This window comes from Tinamus guttatus, unplaced genomic scaffold (genome assembly GCF_059628265.1).
Source record: "Tinamus guttatus ecotype Peru unplaced genomic scaffold, ASM5962826v1 Tinamus_guttatus_pri_ptg000406l, whole genome shotgun sequence".
In the NCBI taxonomy this organism is placed as follows: domain Eukaryota; kingdom Metazoa; phylum Chordata; class Aves; order Tinamiformes; family Tinamidae; genus Tinamus; species Tinamus guttatus.
The window spans coordinates 74675-90453 of NW_028288940.1; the positions used below are offsets into that span (position 1 = coordinate 74675).

The following is a 15779-nucleotide window of genomic DNA, read 5'->3' on the forward strand; positions in this document are numbered from 1 at the left end:
GCTACAAAAACAAAAGTAATTTTTGTAACCTTTGTACTTGGATGCAATCATCTTGGTGTAAAAATGCACCAAGTATTTTGGTGACCCTAGTCAAGGCAAAGCATTAGTAGTTTTTACCATAATTACTCAAATATGAGAATTAAGTTTGCTGAATGCAATAAATGTGATCTAGTAAGACAAAACCAAGCAAAACTGAAAGAGTAGGTCTGTTTCTTTATACTGAATTGCTATTCATGGAAGAACTGGTTCCTTGGAAGTCTGATTTAGACTTTTTGCACTGGGAATTATTCAACTCTTACCTCAGAGAACCTTTGTACATCCTGGGTTAAAGTTCCAACTCTCTTCCACTGATAATATTTGAGTAACTTCAAAATTGCTGGATTCACTGCATTATCAGATGGCACTGTCCGGAAGAAATAAGGATATTTTTTCTTATCTGCCAACTCTGGGGTTGTTGCTGCAAATGAAAGCTAGAAAAAAAACAACAACAAAAAAAAAAAAGAAGTGAAAGTCATAATGAGTTATTTAGTAAACAGCTGAAGAAAAACTTTGTGCAACAAGACAAAATCCACACATTGTGGACATCTGGAGAATGTTCCTCATCATAAAATTTTGAAGTCCTACTAGATCGGTTTACTCTCAGAAAGGAAAGATTTCAATATTTTTAGAGGGATTCTTTAAATACCTTAGCTCTACAAACCATCTGCTACAAAGTTAAACCAGGGAATCATTAAAATTAATGATGTAAAATTCATTTGAGATCATCCCACTTATATATTGCCCATGGCAAGAATCTCTAGGGAAATAAAACTGTATGATGAAATCCCTGTCAACTTTCCAACAAGACTGTCTTAGTAAATATTGAGAGTAGATTCCAGAGGCTACTCTAAAAACTCTTAAGGAGGGACTCCTTCAGGTTATCTTCAGGTAACAGAACAACTTTAGGTGACTTAAATGGAGGGAAGTATTATAGGCAGTCATCACAGGAGTTCAGAAGTTTACTTGACTCCCAGTTTCCTTCAGTGGAGCAGCCCACAGTTGTTTGTCTCAAAGGGGACTTGTGGTGAAATTCTCTACGTGTGAAAACACCAAAGCAGTTACACAAAAGAAAAGCCAAAACCTTTGAACACAATAAATCAGAAAATTTAATTTAATTCTTCTATCCAAATTAAAGGTAGCATGTTTTTGCGAATGATTTTCAGGAAGTGTCATGCAAAGTGTGCCTGCATTTTTGCTTTCTGAAAATGCTTCTGTTCCTGAGATGCTTTTGGTTATCTTCTGCACTATATTTAAGGATGTTGTGAATGTGCTTCTCAGCCTTTGTTCAGACACATATGGTTACTGAGTTAATGCAAATTGTTTTTAACTGTAGAGAAAATAAGCTCCTTAATACAGTTAAGTCCTTCAACCTAGTAAAGATTCAAAAAGTGGAGGTGAATTCAAACTTACATAAGTACATCCAACCATAATATTGTTTACGATTTTTTCAGTGAACCTGCAGTATAACTGGGCAAGAAACTTACTTTGAATTTCACAATGGATAAGTCCAATCTAAAATAACAGATCTAAGCATTTCTTCATGCTTATAAATGTGGATTTAGCCTGGCAGAGATAGGACTCATCCTCTATTTGATAGACCCAACTAGATGATCTCCAGAGGTCTCTTCCAACTTTAATCATTTGTGATTCTGTGAAGTAACTGTGCTTTCCCTTAAAGAAAGTCAGCAAACAAGCAAGAATGGTAAAATGACAGCATTTATTTGAGAAATGGCATGCAGCACTAATGAAACCAATCGTAAAGACTAGGAATTATGCAAGAGGGGAAGATAACTGAGCTGAACTCTCCCTGGGGTGAAGAGTCACCCTAATCTAAAGCAGCAGCTAATAACCCATTTAAAGAGTCTCTTTTATTCAGAAGAACTGTATTAGCCAAGTTAAACCAATAATGGAAATCCTAAGCAAAGTTATAGTTTGATCAAGACAGCAAAAAGTTGTCTATGGAGCACAGTAGCCTCTTCTACCACAAATGTTACCTGCTGGCTAGTAGGATGAGGGCTAGATCAGCAATCCCTGGCTAGTAAACACAAAATACATCTGAGCAAATATTATGGATGACTAACAGAACAGATATGCGGAATTTGCATTAGAAAGATGGTTGCAGACACTCACATATTTGGAAAATATTCTGATATAAGAAGGTGCAGCATAATTAAAATTGGAATCTTCCTTCCTACCTATGCTGTAATTCTGTTCCCCGGTAGTAGTGTAGGTGAGTCACTAACATAAGCAGAAAGATGAAAAAGAAAAAATATATATATAATAAGAAATGAAGCTTTTCCAGACACAGTAAATCAAAAACATTTTTTAATTGATGTACTCATATGTATTTTCCTGAATAAAGGCTCTAAAGAGTCTATTGTATTTACATTAAGAAGATTTCATGGGACTAGTCAGTACTATAAAAAAAGATTAAGAAGTGTCTTGTTAACTCTGTGTGGACTTCCACTATCATTTTCAAGAGCAAAATAAAAATCTGTAACAATCTCTGTGGTGGCTTTCGAGCTGGTAAAGGGACAGGATGCCCAGTCCACATGGGAACATAAAAATACAAACTGTGTTAAACACTTGGACAAAAATGTATATGAGAAGCCAATATGTTTTCATCATCCATAAAATTACCCATCTGATTTAGAGCTACTCTTCCTTTTAAATTTGGATGGCACAATGTTTTGGCAAACACTCCTGCCCAATATCATCTGTCTCTACCTTCATTAATTCTGTATCTCACATTGCTTCCACTGACTGCCTTTGACACCTGAGAGGTTCCAGAAAAAGAATTTCCAGCTGGTCTCAAAGTTGGAAGGCACCCACCGGGATGCTGGTGACATTCCAGTGAATTAATCCAGTCACAATAAGCATTCTGCAAGCTGTATGCTGTTCTGGAGACATTACATGAAATAATTTTGGTTATTGAATGAATCAATATTTTTAAGAATAAAAACTGACTTAGATAAAATCTATTTGAGAAATAGCACAGCTGAGAGATGTGTCTCCTAAGCTAATGCAAAGAACCTCAGTTTTGTTGGCCTCCACTGAGTAGCTTTAAATACTACCAAAATGATATGATAGGAACTGAAAATATCTTAGTAGAGGAAGTCAAAGTAGATGATACATTTTTTTTTTCTGCTGTCTTTGAAGTCTATTACTACAATATAGTCTATGGTTTAGGTGTAGGAACATGGTTAAATTAATCTTCAATCGATTCTTTTTTTCTTTTGTCTTATAAGGTGAAGGTTGAAGAAAAGTAGAAAACAATAGTAGATCTGTTAAAAAAAAAAGGAGTATGGGAGGAGAAGAAAATGATGTAAACATTAACATTAGAGCTTCATTTGCATCTGCTTCTTGGGTTGGAAGATGAAAAGTTCCACCCATTTGTTCACACCAGCCACAGCCTACATTTAAGAACTTTGTAGAAAGACTGAGTTAAAATTTGTCCTTGAGCAACATTTCAGGTGGACAGAGAGTAAGAGTTAGTAGTGTTTAGAGCAGAAGAAAATTACAAATGAAATCCAAGTTTAAGTAAGTTTAAGATCCATTTTCAATTTTAAGCTCTTATATATACTGCCTAACAAGCCTAATAAATTAATCTTGCTTCTAAAATGTGCCCAAGAACGTATATCACAGAGTTATGCAGTAATTAACTGTTTCACCCCAATCAGGGTGAAAGAGGCTTTGTCATTTATATGTCTGAGTAGTTAGCCAACAAAACATGAATGAGAAGAGTCATCTCAAGCATCCACAAGCAACCACATCCAAAATTTAAAATTTAGCATTAGGTCTGACTTCATCTTTTCCCTATTAACGAAGAGAAACGCTTGTCTTTTTTTTTCATTGTGTTTATCGTCTGATTATTCTTTTGAAAGTATTAAAGGAATAATTCTAACCAGAGCTCTTTAATTTTGCAGCAGCTCCTGTAGTTCTGCAATTTGTTTTCATTTCTAAACTGAACAAAACACAAAATGCATGAATGCATTCTCATGAGTGGAACTGCATTCCGAAAAAAAGTTGTATACCACTGTCTGTTACACTCAGTTGCTTAGCATTTGCCTATTATCCTGGATTATGCCAGAATTCAACTTCAGATCTCTGCTCTGCTTCAGTTATAGCATTATTATCTATCCCAAATCAAGTAGTCTCTCACACTCCCTACCTTAACTACCCCTCTTGCTTGTCTCCTTTCTTATAACAGAATCTCAAAATTTATTGGAACACAGCATATTGGTAAAATATTTCAGCTTTCATAAAACAGGCTATATTGTCATAATGTCATACAAATATTTAATCTACTGAGATCTATTCACAACAGTTTGTTAGTGGCTGTCTGCCCAAAACTATTATAATTCTATTAGTATACTTTGTTGGGCAGACTTCATCCGTCTATCACATATTAAAACTAAAGCTATTCTATCTGCATTTTGATTTTTAAATAAGATAGCTAAAGGAGAAAGAAACTTCCCTAACATAAAGTTACATTAATTGTATAATATTGGATGTCTTATCATTCTTGCGCACTCCGCTAGAAAAAGAAATGGACCATTCATGATATTCAATCCCTATTTCTTCTGTGGTATTGACACCATAATACAGTCTCAATTCTTTCTTTTCTCACTTTTTAGATCTTTAAAAAAGTTTTTTAAAAAAGCTTAACACTTTAAACTTCTAAACTTTAAAAGTTTAACACTTTTTAGTTCTTTTACTGCAACTATATGTTCCAAAAAATTAAGGCAAACTGTTAAAACATGATTTACTGAAATCCTTACAGAAATACTTTCTGCACAACATGAATTAGCAGCTTGTTTGTTCCCTCATTCTTTGGTTTCAAATCTAAGTAAGAAATCCCAGACTTCTGAAGGCAAAGCAAGTGACATTCAAACCATGCAATACGGTAAGATGAAAGGAAGCTGTGTTTACTTTGCATAGAGCATCACAGGTCAGAGATGTTCTATCATGAGAACAAACCCTGGAAATAAAACCTCTTCAATTACTGACCTCAATTGCCTTCTTTTGCAGTTCTGTAACTTCTTTAATATCTTAGCACTGCACCAAAAGTATTCAAAGAGCAGTCTGACATCATTTACTCAGAATTACATTTAAATAAATAGTTATTCTGGAGAGATCAACAGCTGTCAGGAGGAGAGATTAATGAAATAAAGAGTAGTAAAAATTCAGGGAATTCTCTCTGTGAACATATATTGATAGAAAAATAAGTACAGTTCCTCAGAAAAACACCTCTTTGCCCAGCAGCAAGAGCTCTATAGAGTAGATAAAATTGCTACAAAAGACTTGCAGTAGAAATGACATTTACAATGATAGATATGATAGTCTATTTGATAAAATATCATATATATTCTGCAATTAGAAATAACCAAGATATGTTTAATGTTTTGCTTCTCTTTATTTGCAGCAGTGATGGTATGTGTTAGAAATAAAACTATAGTTACAAACAACTTGAAAAACATAGATACATCTGACAAACTGAATGACAAAACTTTTTTTTCAGCTGTCATAATCTGTCATTTACAATCTATAAATTCAACTGGTTATAAAAAAAATCATGATCCATTATAATTTATTTCTATCAAACAAAAATAACAGACAGTCTTGGTATAAGTACAGTTACAAAACAAAAATCCCTTCTAGAATGTCGCTGACAAACCAGAATAAAGTGTATGCTTTTCCTTGCTGTGCCATTGCCTCAGGACATCAGTTAATTGTTGCCTAAGTAACCCTCGATGTGTTTTTCTCAATACCTATGCCTTGCAGGTCACTTCAGTGGTTACTATTAATTTAATAAGTGTTTCTTTATGCCTGCATTTGATTTTAAGTACAGTACTTGCCCCTGGTCTTACTCCTGCTGGGTAGAAAGCATTAACATTATCTACACCATTTAAGATTATGTACACTTCAATTAGATATCTCAGCCATTTTTACCTAGCTGTAGCTATCATCCTAGTTCCTCCAGGCTGAAAGTTGAATGTTTTCTTTAGACCTTGTTATCTTTTTTTTAATCACTTATTTTATAAAATCATTCACTACAATCCCATCTACTCTTGAAAACGGTCCTTGTACATTTCTGCCTTTACCATTGTTTTTCACAGCTGATACCAAGATAAAACTGAACTACAACACTCCACAACCACCTACTAAATACTAAACTCAATGTCGTCTGATTTTTACATATAAGGATTGTCTTTATGTTTGATCTTTGTCATGGATTCAGGAAGGTGCTTAAGCATGTATTTTATTCTAAAATATTTCAAGAGTTATATTGATTTGAGAGAAGGTACTTGCATATGAAAACTCAATACATGCATTAGTGCTTGATAGAGCTTAATTGTTTAGGGAGATATTTGAGATATTATCTTTAGTAATTCAGTTCCATGAAATTCTTTTATTTATTATTCACTTTTCATGTGAGGCACTTCATTTTAAAACTGCAATTTTAAAAGTCACTCCACATTACCCAACTCCCTTTGCAATTCAGTGTTTTTATACTTCCTTTTATTTTATACAGGACTCACCAACACCATTGTGGTATATTAACCTTTTTTTAAACCACATATCTTATGGCTTTTTCTACTTAGTCTTAACAATTTACTGATTTTAGTTTCTTTCATTCTGAGTACTGTTGAGTTCTTTTGGTCTTTTTCAAACACATATTTTTGGATAAATTCCAGCTAAGAGGAAACAGTCCTCTCATCCATACTCTACATACAGCATGTACTCATTTAATGGGACAGACATTATACATAAAAAAGAATATTAGCTGAAGGTTTTGGAAAGCATTTCTATTAAAATGTTAATCTGGATGAGTTTTCTTAAAGAATTATATTTTACTACAGCATACATTTTACTCTACCATACATTCACTATGAACGAAAATATCTCACTCAGTTAAAATAGTCAGCTTTATCATGAAATGTATCAACAGATGCACTAACAACCTATATGTTGTATTTGGCATCTGTGTGAAAATCAAAATATGATTAACTATACAAACTGTCTTTTTGACAATCAGGTTATTGAGAATCAGGTTATTTTCTGAAACGAAATTTGTTAAATGAACAATAAATGATTTTTGTATTACTATAGTTATCTGTAGACAGCTATAGCTTTGGGAGTTGAGATTCCTGGTGTACTTGGTCACTTACTCACTCGTTTTGTAAGTATTTATTTGGGTTGAAACACGTAGGCACTAAGGAACTTCAGAGATCTGTAGTCACTAAAAAGTCTGGGTCATTTGGACCACAGAGCATAGATCTTAAAAATGCTTAAAGATTCAGGTCAAGTGTCCAAAATATTCCTAGCACTTTGTTTACCACATCTCTCATCCTAAAATGTCATTTCCACCTATACATTGACAGCTCAAAACAACTTAAAGTAATTATTTATTTTGTTGAGCAAGCCTTGCCATCTGATCCGATAATCTTTTGCAGTGACATTAAGCACAAACTTATCTCCATAGAATATTGCCCTAAGACCAGAAAGTTCATTAACTGTATACCTCAAGTTATATACAAAGATGGCACATTCTAGCATGTATCCTTTTAAGCATATATACTTAATATCCATATGGTTAAAGACTTCAGACCTGTGGTGCATGCAGACTCATCCAAAGTCTGGCACCTTTCTTCCATGGATATCAGTTGTGTTTGAAGGATTATTTCAGGTACTAGCAAATATTTATTTTAAAATATATAACAGAATAGCCAAGTTTGGAAGAGGTGTCTGGAGATTGTTTAATCCAATGCACCAGGTCAAAAGCAAGTTAACTAAAGCATGTTGTTCAGGACGATATTCAGTCAGGTTCAGTCAGAAAGGGAGATTAATTGCCTAGAAAGTTTGTATGGTCTCCACCCTTGAAGATATTCAAAACCTGACTGAATATCGTCCTGAACAACATGCTTTAGTTAACTTGGTTTTGACCTGGTGCATTGGATTAAACAATCTTCAGACACCTCTTCCAAACTTGGCTATTCTGTTATATATTTTAAAATAAATATCTTCAAGGGTGGAGACCATACAAACTTTCTAGGCAATTAATCTCCTTTTCTGATCACTATCAGAAAAAACTACATAGTTGGACTTGATAATCATAAAGGTTTTCTCCAACCATAATGATTTTATGATTCTCTGCAGTTCAGAGACAAAGCGATTAAATGCAGGAAAATATAAATAGTATTTCCCTCTGCTGCCCATTTTGTCAAGAAATAGAGCAAATACATTATTGTGTGAGAATGATGCCCCCTACTCCACCTACTCATGCACAGTTACTTGAAGAAAAAAATCTTCACTAGTTCTAAACTAACAGCATCCAGCCTAAACCTTTTACATTCTTTGTATATGTAGCTACTGTTCAGCATTTCAGCTCAGGTAGCCAGCTTACTTCCTCATTGCTTAAATTGCTGACATAGAAAAAACAGCATTATTTGAGTCACATAATTCCAATACATGCTTTCACATATGCAGTTATAGTTATTTCATTGCTTCTGAAAGCCAGAAGCTGGATGTATGCTGCCATCATCTAAAAAGAGCAGGTAAGAGAGTAACTTCAGATTTCAGCTAAAATAAGCAACAAAGAAGTTCTCTCTTCACTTCATGAAGCTTGAGAGCTAAGGATCTGAATTGGAAAAATCCATATGACTTTTTGAAGTTGTAATTTCTAGCATGCAAAATAGCCCACAGCAAGGAGACCCACAGCTTAATTATGCACTACACAAAGAATCATATGTCTTAGTTTGTTGTCAACCTGTTTCTATCAAGTTTCATTTTATACTTCATAGTTTTTGTTTCGAAAAGAGAGTAAATAAACTGGATCTGGAATATGTCAGTGATGACTACAAGAAAGGGAAAAAAAGATATTTATGTCCCTTCCAAGAATCTGTGATTATGTTCTGACTTAGCAAAGTCATTCTGTAAGGTAGATCTATTGGCTTAGGAAAAAGTCATAAGAACTCATGACAAATATGCTTTTAATCCCAGGAAAGGCAGGAAGACTGTCCATCTAAGCAATGTAATATGCTTGTTATCATACTGAGAATTATTTGTATTTGATGAGATAAATGGGATTTCATATTTTGACCACAGTTGGCTAGAAGTTGAAAGGTTAGTAAACAACCTTCTGGCGGAGACATTATCATTATTTGTGTGCTTTAGAACTTAACCGTCTTACAGTGACATCTGATAGAAATATTGCAGAACAAGTGCCCTTTTATACAGATGCAAAATGAATTCACTGAAGATGGTTATTTTGCTGCTAACTCTTCGAATACCCATATAGATGACAAGCAAAGGTTGGGAAGCTGCTGGCACAATGCTGCAACTCCGGCAATCCTTAGGCTATTTTCACTTATGTTGAGATGGGAATTAGCATGGAATTCCTCCCAGGATAAGATTTTCATTACTGTTTCCCTAAAAGTCTGTCCACGTCCCCTGGCAAAAGATGAGCAGTATGGTCAGACTGAGAAACCAGCAACCTTCCTTCTCTAAAATCCAAGGATATCTATAAATCATTAGAATAGATGTAATGCTTTCATACAGTCAAATTCACCAGCTTATTTACCCAAGAAATAACTACATAAAAATTCTAAAATTCCTCAGGTTTTATCTTGGTAATTAGATTTCACCAAATACAGCAAAACATATATATTTTAGGCTTTAGAGTTGTTTTATATATTGCTAGAAAGCCAGTAATATTCGCCCCCAACATGAATCCTGTCACTCAGAGTTCACGGGTGTTACAAGTGTTGTCAGCCAGCCATCAGTGCTCCTAACCGGTGTTAATCACCCTCTTTGGGTTCACAGCTATTGCAGGCAGCTCCAGCAAGTTTATGGTATTAGTAACAATTTCTTCCACTTAGCAACAAATGCTTGCTATGGGTATTACCTACAATTTGTAAAAAGATTTTGATAATGCGATTTAGTCTTTACACTTCGTTAGGGTTACAGTAATGGAAGATTTAGGACACTTTAAGAATATTCTGTAATGCCTAAAAACAAAGGGTACCTTTAGCTACAGTAACTGCATACAAGTATTGCTAATATGTTGGCAACTTTCCTCATAATAACGAAGTGCCTGATGCTACCTACAGTTGTGGAAGGATTAGTCAGTGCTCAAAACTCAGCTACTATGTCAACAACACATATAAAGTTTAAGAAGTAATTTTTATGTCAGGAGATATTCTGCCAGTGCTCTGTGCTGGAGCTAAAAGTCCCTCAGCAGGATATATTAGCTCGGGCTCAGAACTGTGCTAATAAAGACACACAGACTTTGAACAATGTGAAAATATGGAAAGAGGCAGTACTGAGAATACTGAAAAAGGGCCCTGATTCTGAATCCTTAAAAAATATATGTATATATTTAACCCAGAATAGTGTCTGAGTAGACAAATTAAATTCAGACATGACTATCATTGTTAATGACAAATGAAGATGACTGTAGATTTAAAAAAAAACTCAACAAACAAAAAGAAAATGCTCAACGTATTATAAAAAGTTGTGAATTTGCTCCATGCTATCTTGAAAAATAGATGTACAAGGAAATATTATGGTGAATTTTTTCTCAAAACCAACTTAAAATGAAAGCTGTATTACAATCTAACCTCTGAAACCTGTAATATAAAAGTGTACTTCAACATAATTCTACTAAAGAACATAAATTGCAATTTTATTTGCAATATGCTGAATCCTACTGTTTACTTCAAGCTTGACCATATCTGCAAATTCTACTGGGGAGCTTTGAAAATATATCTTTATTTTTTATCAGCAGAAGTTAAACTTTTCTCAAAATGAAAAGAATACCTAAAAGAATTTCATTTCAAGTATTTTAATGGAAACAATTTAATTTCCTCATTCATTTTGAAAAAAAAAGACAACATTTTTGTCTACCTCCTTATGTTGGTTCAGTTTGGTTTGCACTTTATACCATATATCTAAATTTGCAAATTCAGCATTAGTGATTTGAGATATGTTGAGTTTTCTTATCTTGAAAACATGTGCACTGAAACAAATCTATGTTGCTCTTCTAAAACAGACTTTATTTATTTTTGATTTTTTTTCATGTTGCTATCAAGTCCTTCAAAAACGTCAAGGGCAATTCTTGCTAAAACAATCAGGTCTTTGATGACAGAGAATAAACTTTGTAGCTAAAGAAGAAATTAGAGACTTGCTTTTAGCAAGACTTTGGATACTATCACATGATATTTTTCTAAACAAGCTAAAAAAAAATCAGAAAGAACTACAATTCACATATAACTAGCTAGAAGACCAAAATGGAAAATAGTTATGAAAATTTCATAGGATTTCATAGTCAGCTGCATTTTCATACAGTCTATTCTAGTATTTCATTCAATAATGATAAATGAATGAAATGCTGTGGAAAAAAAATACAATTTTCAGTAAGAAGAAATCAAAAACTTCTAAACCTCAGGAGGAACAATGACATTCACACAAGAGGTTAAAAGTGAGTCTTGTACAGTCAAAAAAGATCTGAGCCTGTAATAGTTCACAAGTTGAATGTGAATCATCAGTGGCATTCTGGTTGAAAAGGGGCACCACATAGCAGTCTGTGTATAAACAGAAGAGTTATCTGTACTCTGGTGGGAGTAAAGGATTTTGTTATATAATGCTGATATGGGTTGACAGAGCAGCAGAGTCTAAGAACATGCTTTTAGAGTACCTAAAGTAAGAGAGACCCACCATTTCTTTCTAGGGGTTATACTCTGGAAGGAGGAAGCTCCAAATGATGAGCAATGAAGCTACTGACTTAGAGAGCAGTGTTTTCAGTTGGTGGCATATGACTAGTCAGCTTACTGCAGATAAAGATGGAAAGGGAGGGAGTAGCTGCCAGTTTAGGGTGGCATAAATCCTCTCCTCATCCCAAACAAGGAAGCCAGTTGCACTCATAAGCAGGACACGCCAAGTGAAAGATCTATGCATTACTGGGAATACCTGCATGTGTTGCCATATGTTCTGTGTCCTTTGGTACCCAGTTTCCAATGATTAAAAGAAAGAAATGTTAACAAGCCAAAAAACAAATTATTCATCTGAGAGCTTGGAATACTTCCTGATCCTCGTGAAGCAAGAAAGCTCTCTTCAGTACTGGTAATAATTCCCAATTTTGTATCACCTGCAAATTTTATGTATACAAATTTAGTTCATACCACCAGAAAAAGATCAATCCCAAGATCTGCTATGCAGAAAGAATTAACTCATATTTGTACAAAAGAAGCAAAAGTGCCATGATAAGGATGATTTCCTGTCTTGTAGTTTGCACTGGAAGAGGAAGATTCAAATTTCAATCCTTACATCAGAAGCAGTATTTTTGTATTCCATACTGCACATTCAATGGACAAAATAAGGGAACATTTTTTTTCCAGCAAATACTATCCAGGAACCCAAGACAACTTACAACCTTTGTACAGAGGATGCATGTAGTACAAATGCTAACCCCTTAGCACTGAGCCAAAATGTTTTCTCTTTCAATGTCCTTAATTCTGTTATACAAAATGCAACAGCTTTGACAAGAGGAAATGTAACTTCCCCTAAACTCTTGAACTTACAACAAACTGTTGGTCCATGCGGTCTTTCTGTGAAGATGATCAATATGTATTATAACTCCTGAACAAAAGAAAGACAATAAATGTGCATATAGCATGCTTATGATTCCCGACATTTTTAAAGGAGCATCGTGTCTGTGTCAGAAGAAAGGGAGGCATAATAATTAGAAACCTAGGGGTATGATGAACAAATTTACTAGTGTTGGCTTCTATTTAGGAGGCAATTTATTGATTTACTGATTATCTGTCATACTTGTTCATATAAGGACATAAATAACAACAACATGTTGATATGTCTTTTTCTTTTCTTATTTAGCCTCACCTTTTATATGGAAATTTATTATATAACATATTTAATTTTGTTAATATGCACTTAATAATTACACTAGGTAAGAGTCTTTGATTATACTCATTAAAATTTATTATTTTCTCCACCAGGTTAATATAAACAGATTTTACTAAAAAACTTTTGCTTTTTTAAAAGTGAGTCTAGCTTGAGTGTTAATAATTTCTTTCAACAGTATATTCACCATCAGACAACAGAAGGTACAACAGAGACAAAGATGAATCATTTGAATACTAATTAATTAAAAATGACCAGCTAGAGGATCCATTAATTTTATTTTATGGCAGCAAATCAAATGGCTCATGCTTAGACTAAGAGAGTGCATCTTGTATGGGCATGAAAACAGAAGCAGACTCTAGGGTATAATTTATTACCTTTCATGTTTCTATCCTAGTGAAGTTAGAGAGAATTCTGTCCAAAATTGAATGCCAAGATCTCTCCCTAAGATTGCCTAATTGCTTTTTAAGTGCTATTGAGATAGGAAATGTACCTGCTACTGCAGTTGTAAAATAAAAGGAAGAGAAGGAAGATGGTTATTGATTCTTTTTCTAAGTATGAAAAATGTACACACATAGTACAATGAGGAAGTCATTCAGACTTGCCAGAATGGAAATGTGAATCATATAGTAAAAGAACAGGCATGTTACATTTTAAGATAATGACAACCACCCCATGTTCTAAAAGCTTAATGGTTGAATAGCTTAAGCCTTGCTAGGTTATTAGAAGTGTCTGCAGCTAATATTTCATGTACAAAAATAGCTTTTGAGAGTTTCATATTACCTTACAGTTTAAGAATCAGGAACATGGTGCTGCCCTATAAGTTCACATACGCTGTGAATGCTTCCCTCAGGTCCCTTTTGTTAGAGAAACATGACTGATCATATGGATAGAAACCCTTCTAAGCAAAAAACATGACTTTTTTTCTAGATCTTATTCTAGTGAGATAAACAAAGACATGCTCATTCAAGAGTCAAGAAGCCTTTGACTTCACCATTTGTAACAGGAAAAAAATCACTGTAAAATAAACCAGGATTTGGCAAAATACTTGTATTTGGGAAGTTCTAAAATCCTAGCCTAAAACAACAGAAGTTAAAGATGAACTTTATCAAGGAACTATTCCCATCATTACAGGAATGATGGCACATGGCACTGATGCAGAATAATGCCACTGAAGCATTTTCATCTACAAATCAGAAGGACTTTTAATCCCCACAATAGAAGTGTTCCTTCATAGAAGTGTTATCTAAAATAAGCCTTTTTGGCAGTTAATGTATTTTATAATATACCTACCAGTGCTGATGAAAGAAAAAGACATGAAAATATGCAGGAACTGAAATTTTAGGTGAATCTCTAGATATCACAAATGTCACTACAAACCTGAAGGCTAACAGTTCTGTGCAGTGCATGCCTCTGGGACCAGTGATTGAAAAAGCTGAGGCTGAGGGTGTTTGTGTACAGATGAGTAGTTGGTGATCCAATGTATCCACTGACTAGCTTGTGAGTGATGACTCAGCTAAGTTTATTTGCTTACTAAGAATAAAGCCCTAAATAAGCTAGCTAAGTACTGTTAGGTTTAACCTTACTAAAAAGAAAGTGGATCTGATTTGAGTGTTCAAATTCTTTCATGAAGAGACTGAAACTAATCTGTACTCTTTTTCACAGGGAAATAGATCACAAGCTTATCTTGCAAAGAAAGAATAGATTTGGAGAGCAAGTCTTTCTGCCAGACAGGAACTGTACAAGGAAAGTTTTAAAATCTTAATTTTGAGAGGTTTTAAAAACAGATTTGTAAAATTACCTTGTTGTTAATGATATCAATAACATTCTTTAACTCAGTGTCATTTCTAGCTATCATAGGAGAATGATTTATGATTTTTTCTCTATTATGATTATAATGTTAAAATTGGAAATAAAATTCAGTTTTATTATAGACCAAATATTTCTCTGATTATACAGTAACAGTGGCGAGAAAAATCAGTTAGTTACAACGTAAAGTGCCTGAACATTGGCAAAGCCCCATTTTTCATGAATAAATGAAACCTGTGACCAGCCCTATCTTTCAGGCACAGACTGATTTGTAATTCATCCTGGGATTTGGGTGGCAGTTTTAATTTGCCTACATTTCATCAAATTTGCCATCATTCAACAATTTTTCCATTATCTGGATATATGTGTAGATGGATAAGCCAGGCTATGTGAACAGAGCATTTAAGCCAGGCTATGTGAACAGAGCATTTACCCATACTAGAAAATTCACAAAAGAAGCAGGATGATGTTCAGTTGAAAAACAATACATAAATCATAAAAATTCTTTTGATGTACACCTCCCAAAATTTTCAGAAAGATAGACTACAGTCACCTGATTATCTAGAAGGCACTCCTACATTTCTTTAAAGCAGAGTCATATTCTCTTTTCAGAAGCAGAGCAGCTCTTTTTTTTTTTTAACCTATTGAAAGATTCAGTATATCCCAATTGAAACAAGACACAATTAAGAAAATGGTAAGAGCCAATACTAGCTTTCCTTTGCACACTATCATCTAGTGAGGAGTAAGTGATTACGCTTTAACTTAATATATTTAACAGAAATAAGTATGTCAAGTATTTGTTAGCTTTAAGATTTTCACTTATGAATTTCTTTTTAAGCAGCACAAAGTATTAAAGAAGATTACTACCAACATGGCTTTAATAAATATGCTTGGTAGTCATAGCATATATACTCAAAAAAATATCCCAATTACTGCATATTTTTTCACCAGTGTAATTGGTCTTACAGACCATATTGGTCTTACAGATCATATTTATCTAAAGGCATATA

General features: G+C 34.0%; 1 protein-coding gene across 1 annotated transcript in view; it reads right to left on the reverse strand.

The window, feature by feature from the left end:
- Nucleotides 1-283: 283 nt before the first annotated feature.
- LOC104567891 (gamma-aminobutyric acid type B receptor subunit 2) overlaps nt 284-15779 on the reverse strand; it is a 138797-nt gene continuing 123301 nt past the window's right edge. Inside the window, exon 3 of the mRNA XM_088531314.1 lies at nt 284-470. Coding sequence (XP_088387440.1) covers nt 285-470 — 186 coding nt within the window. The 3' untranslated portion in view covers nt 284. The remainder of the gene's footprint in view (nt 471-15779) is intronic.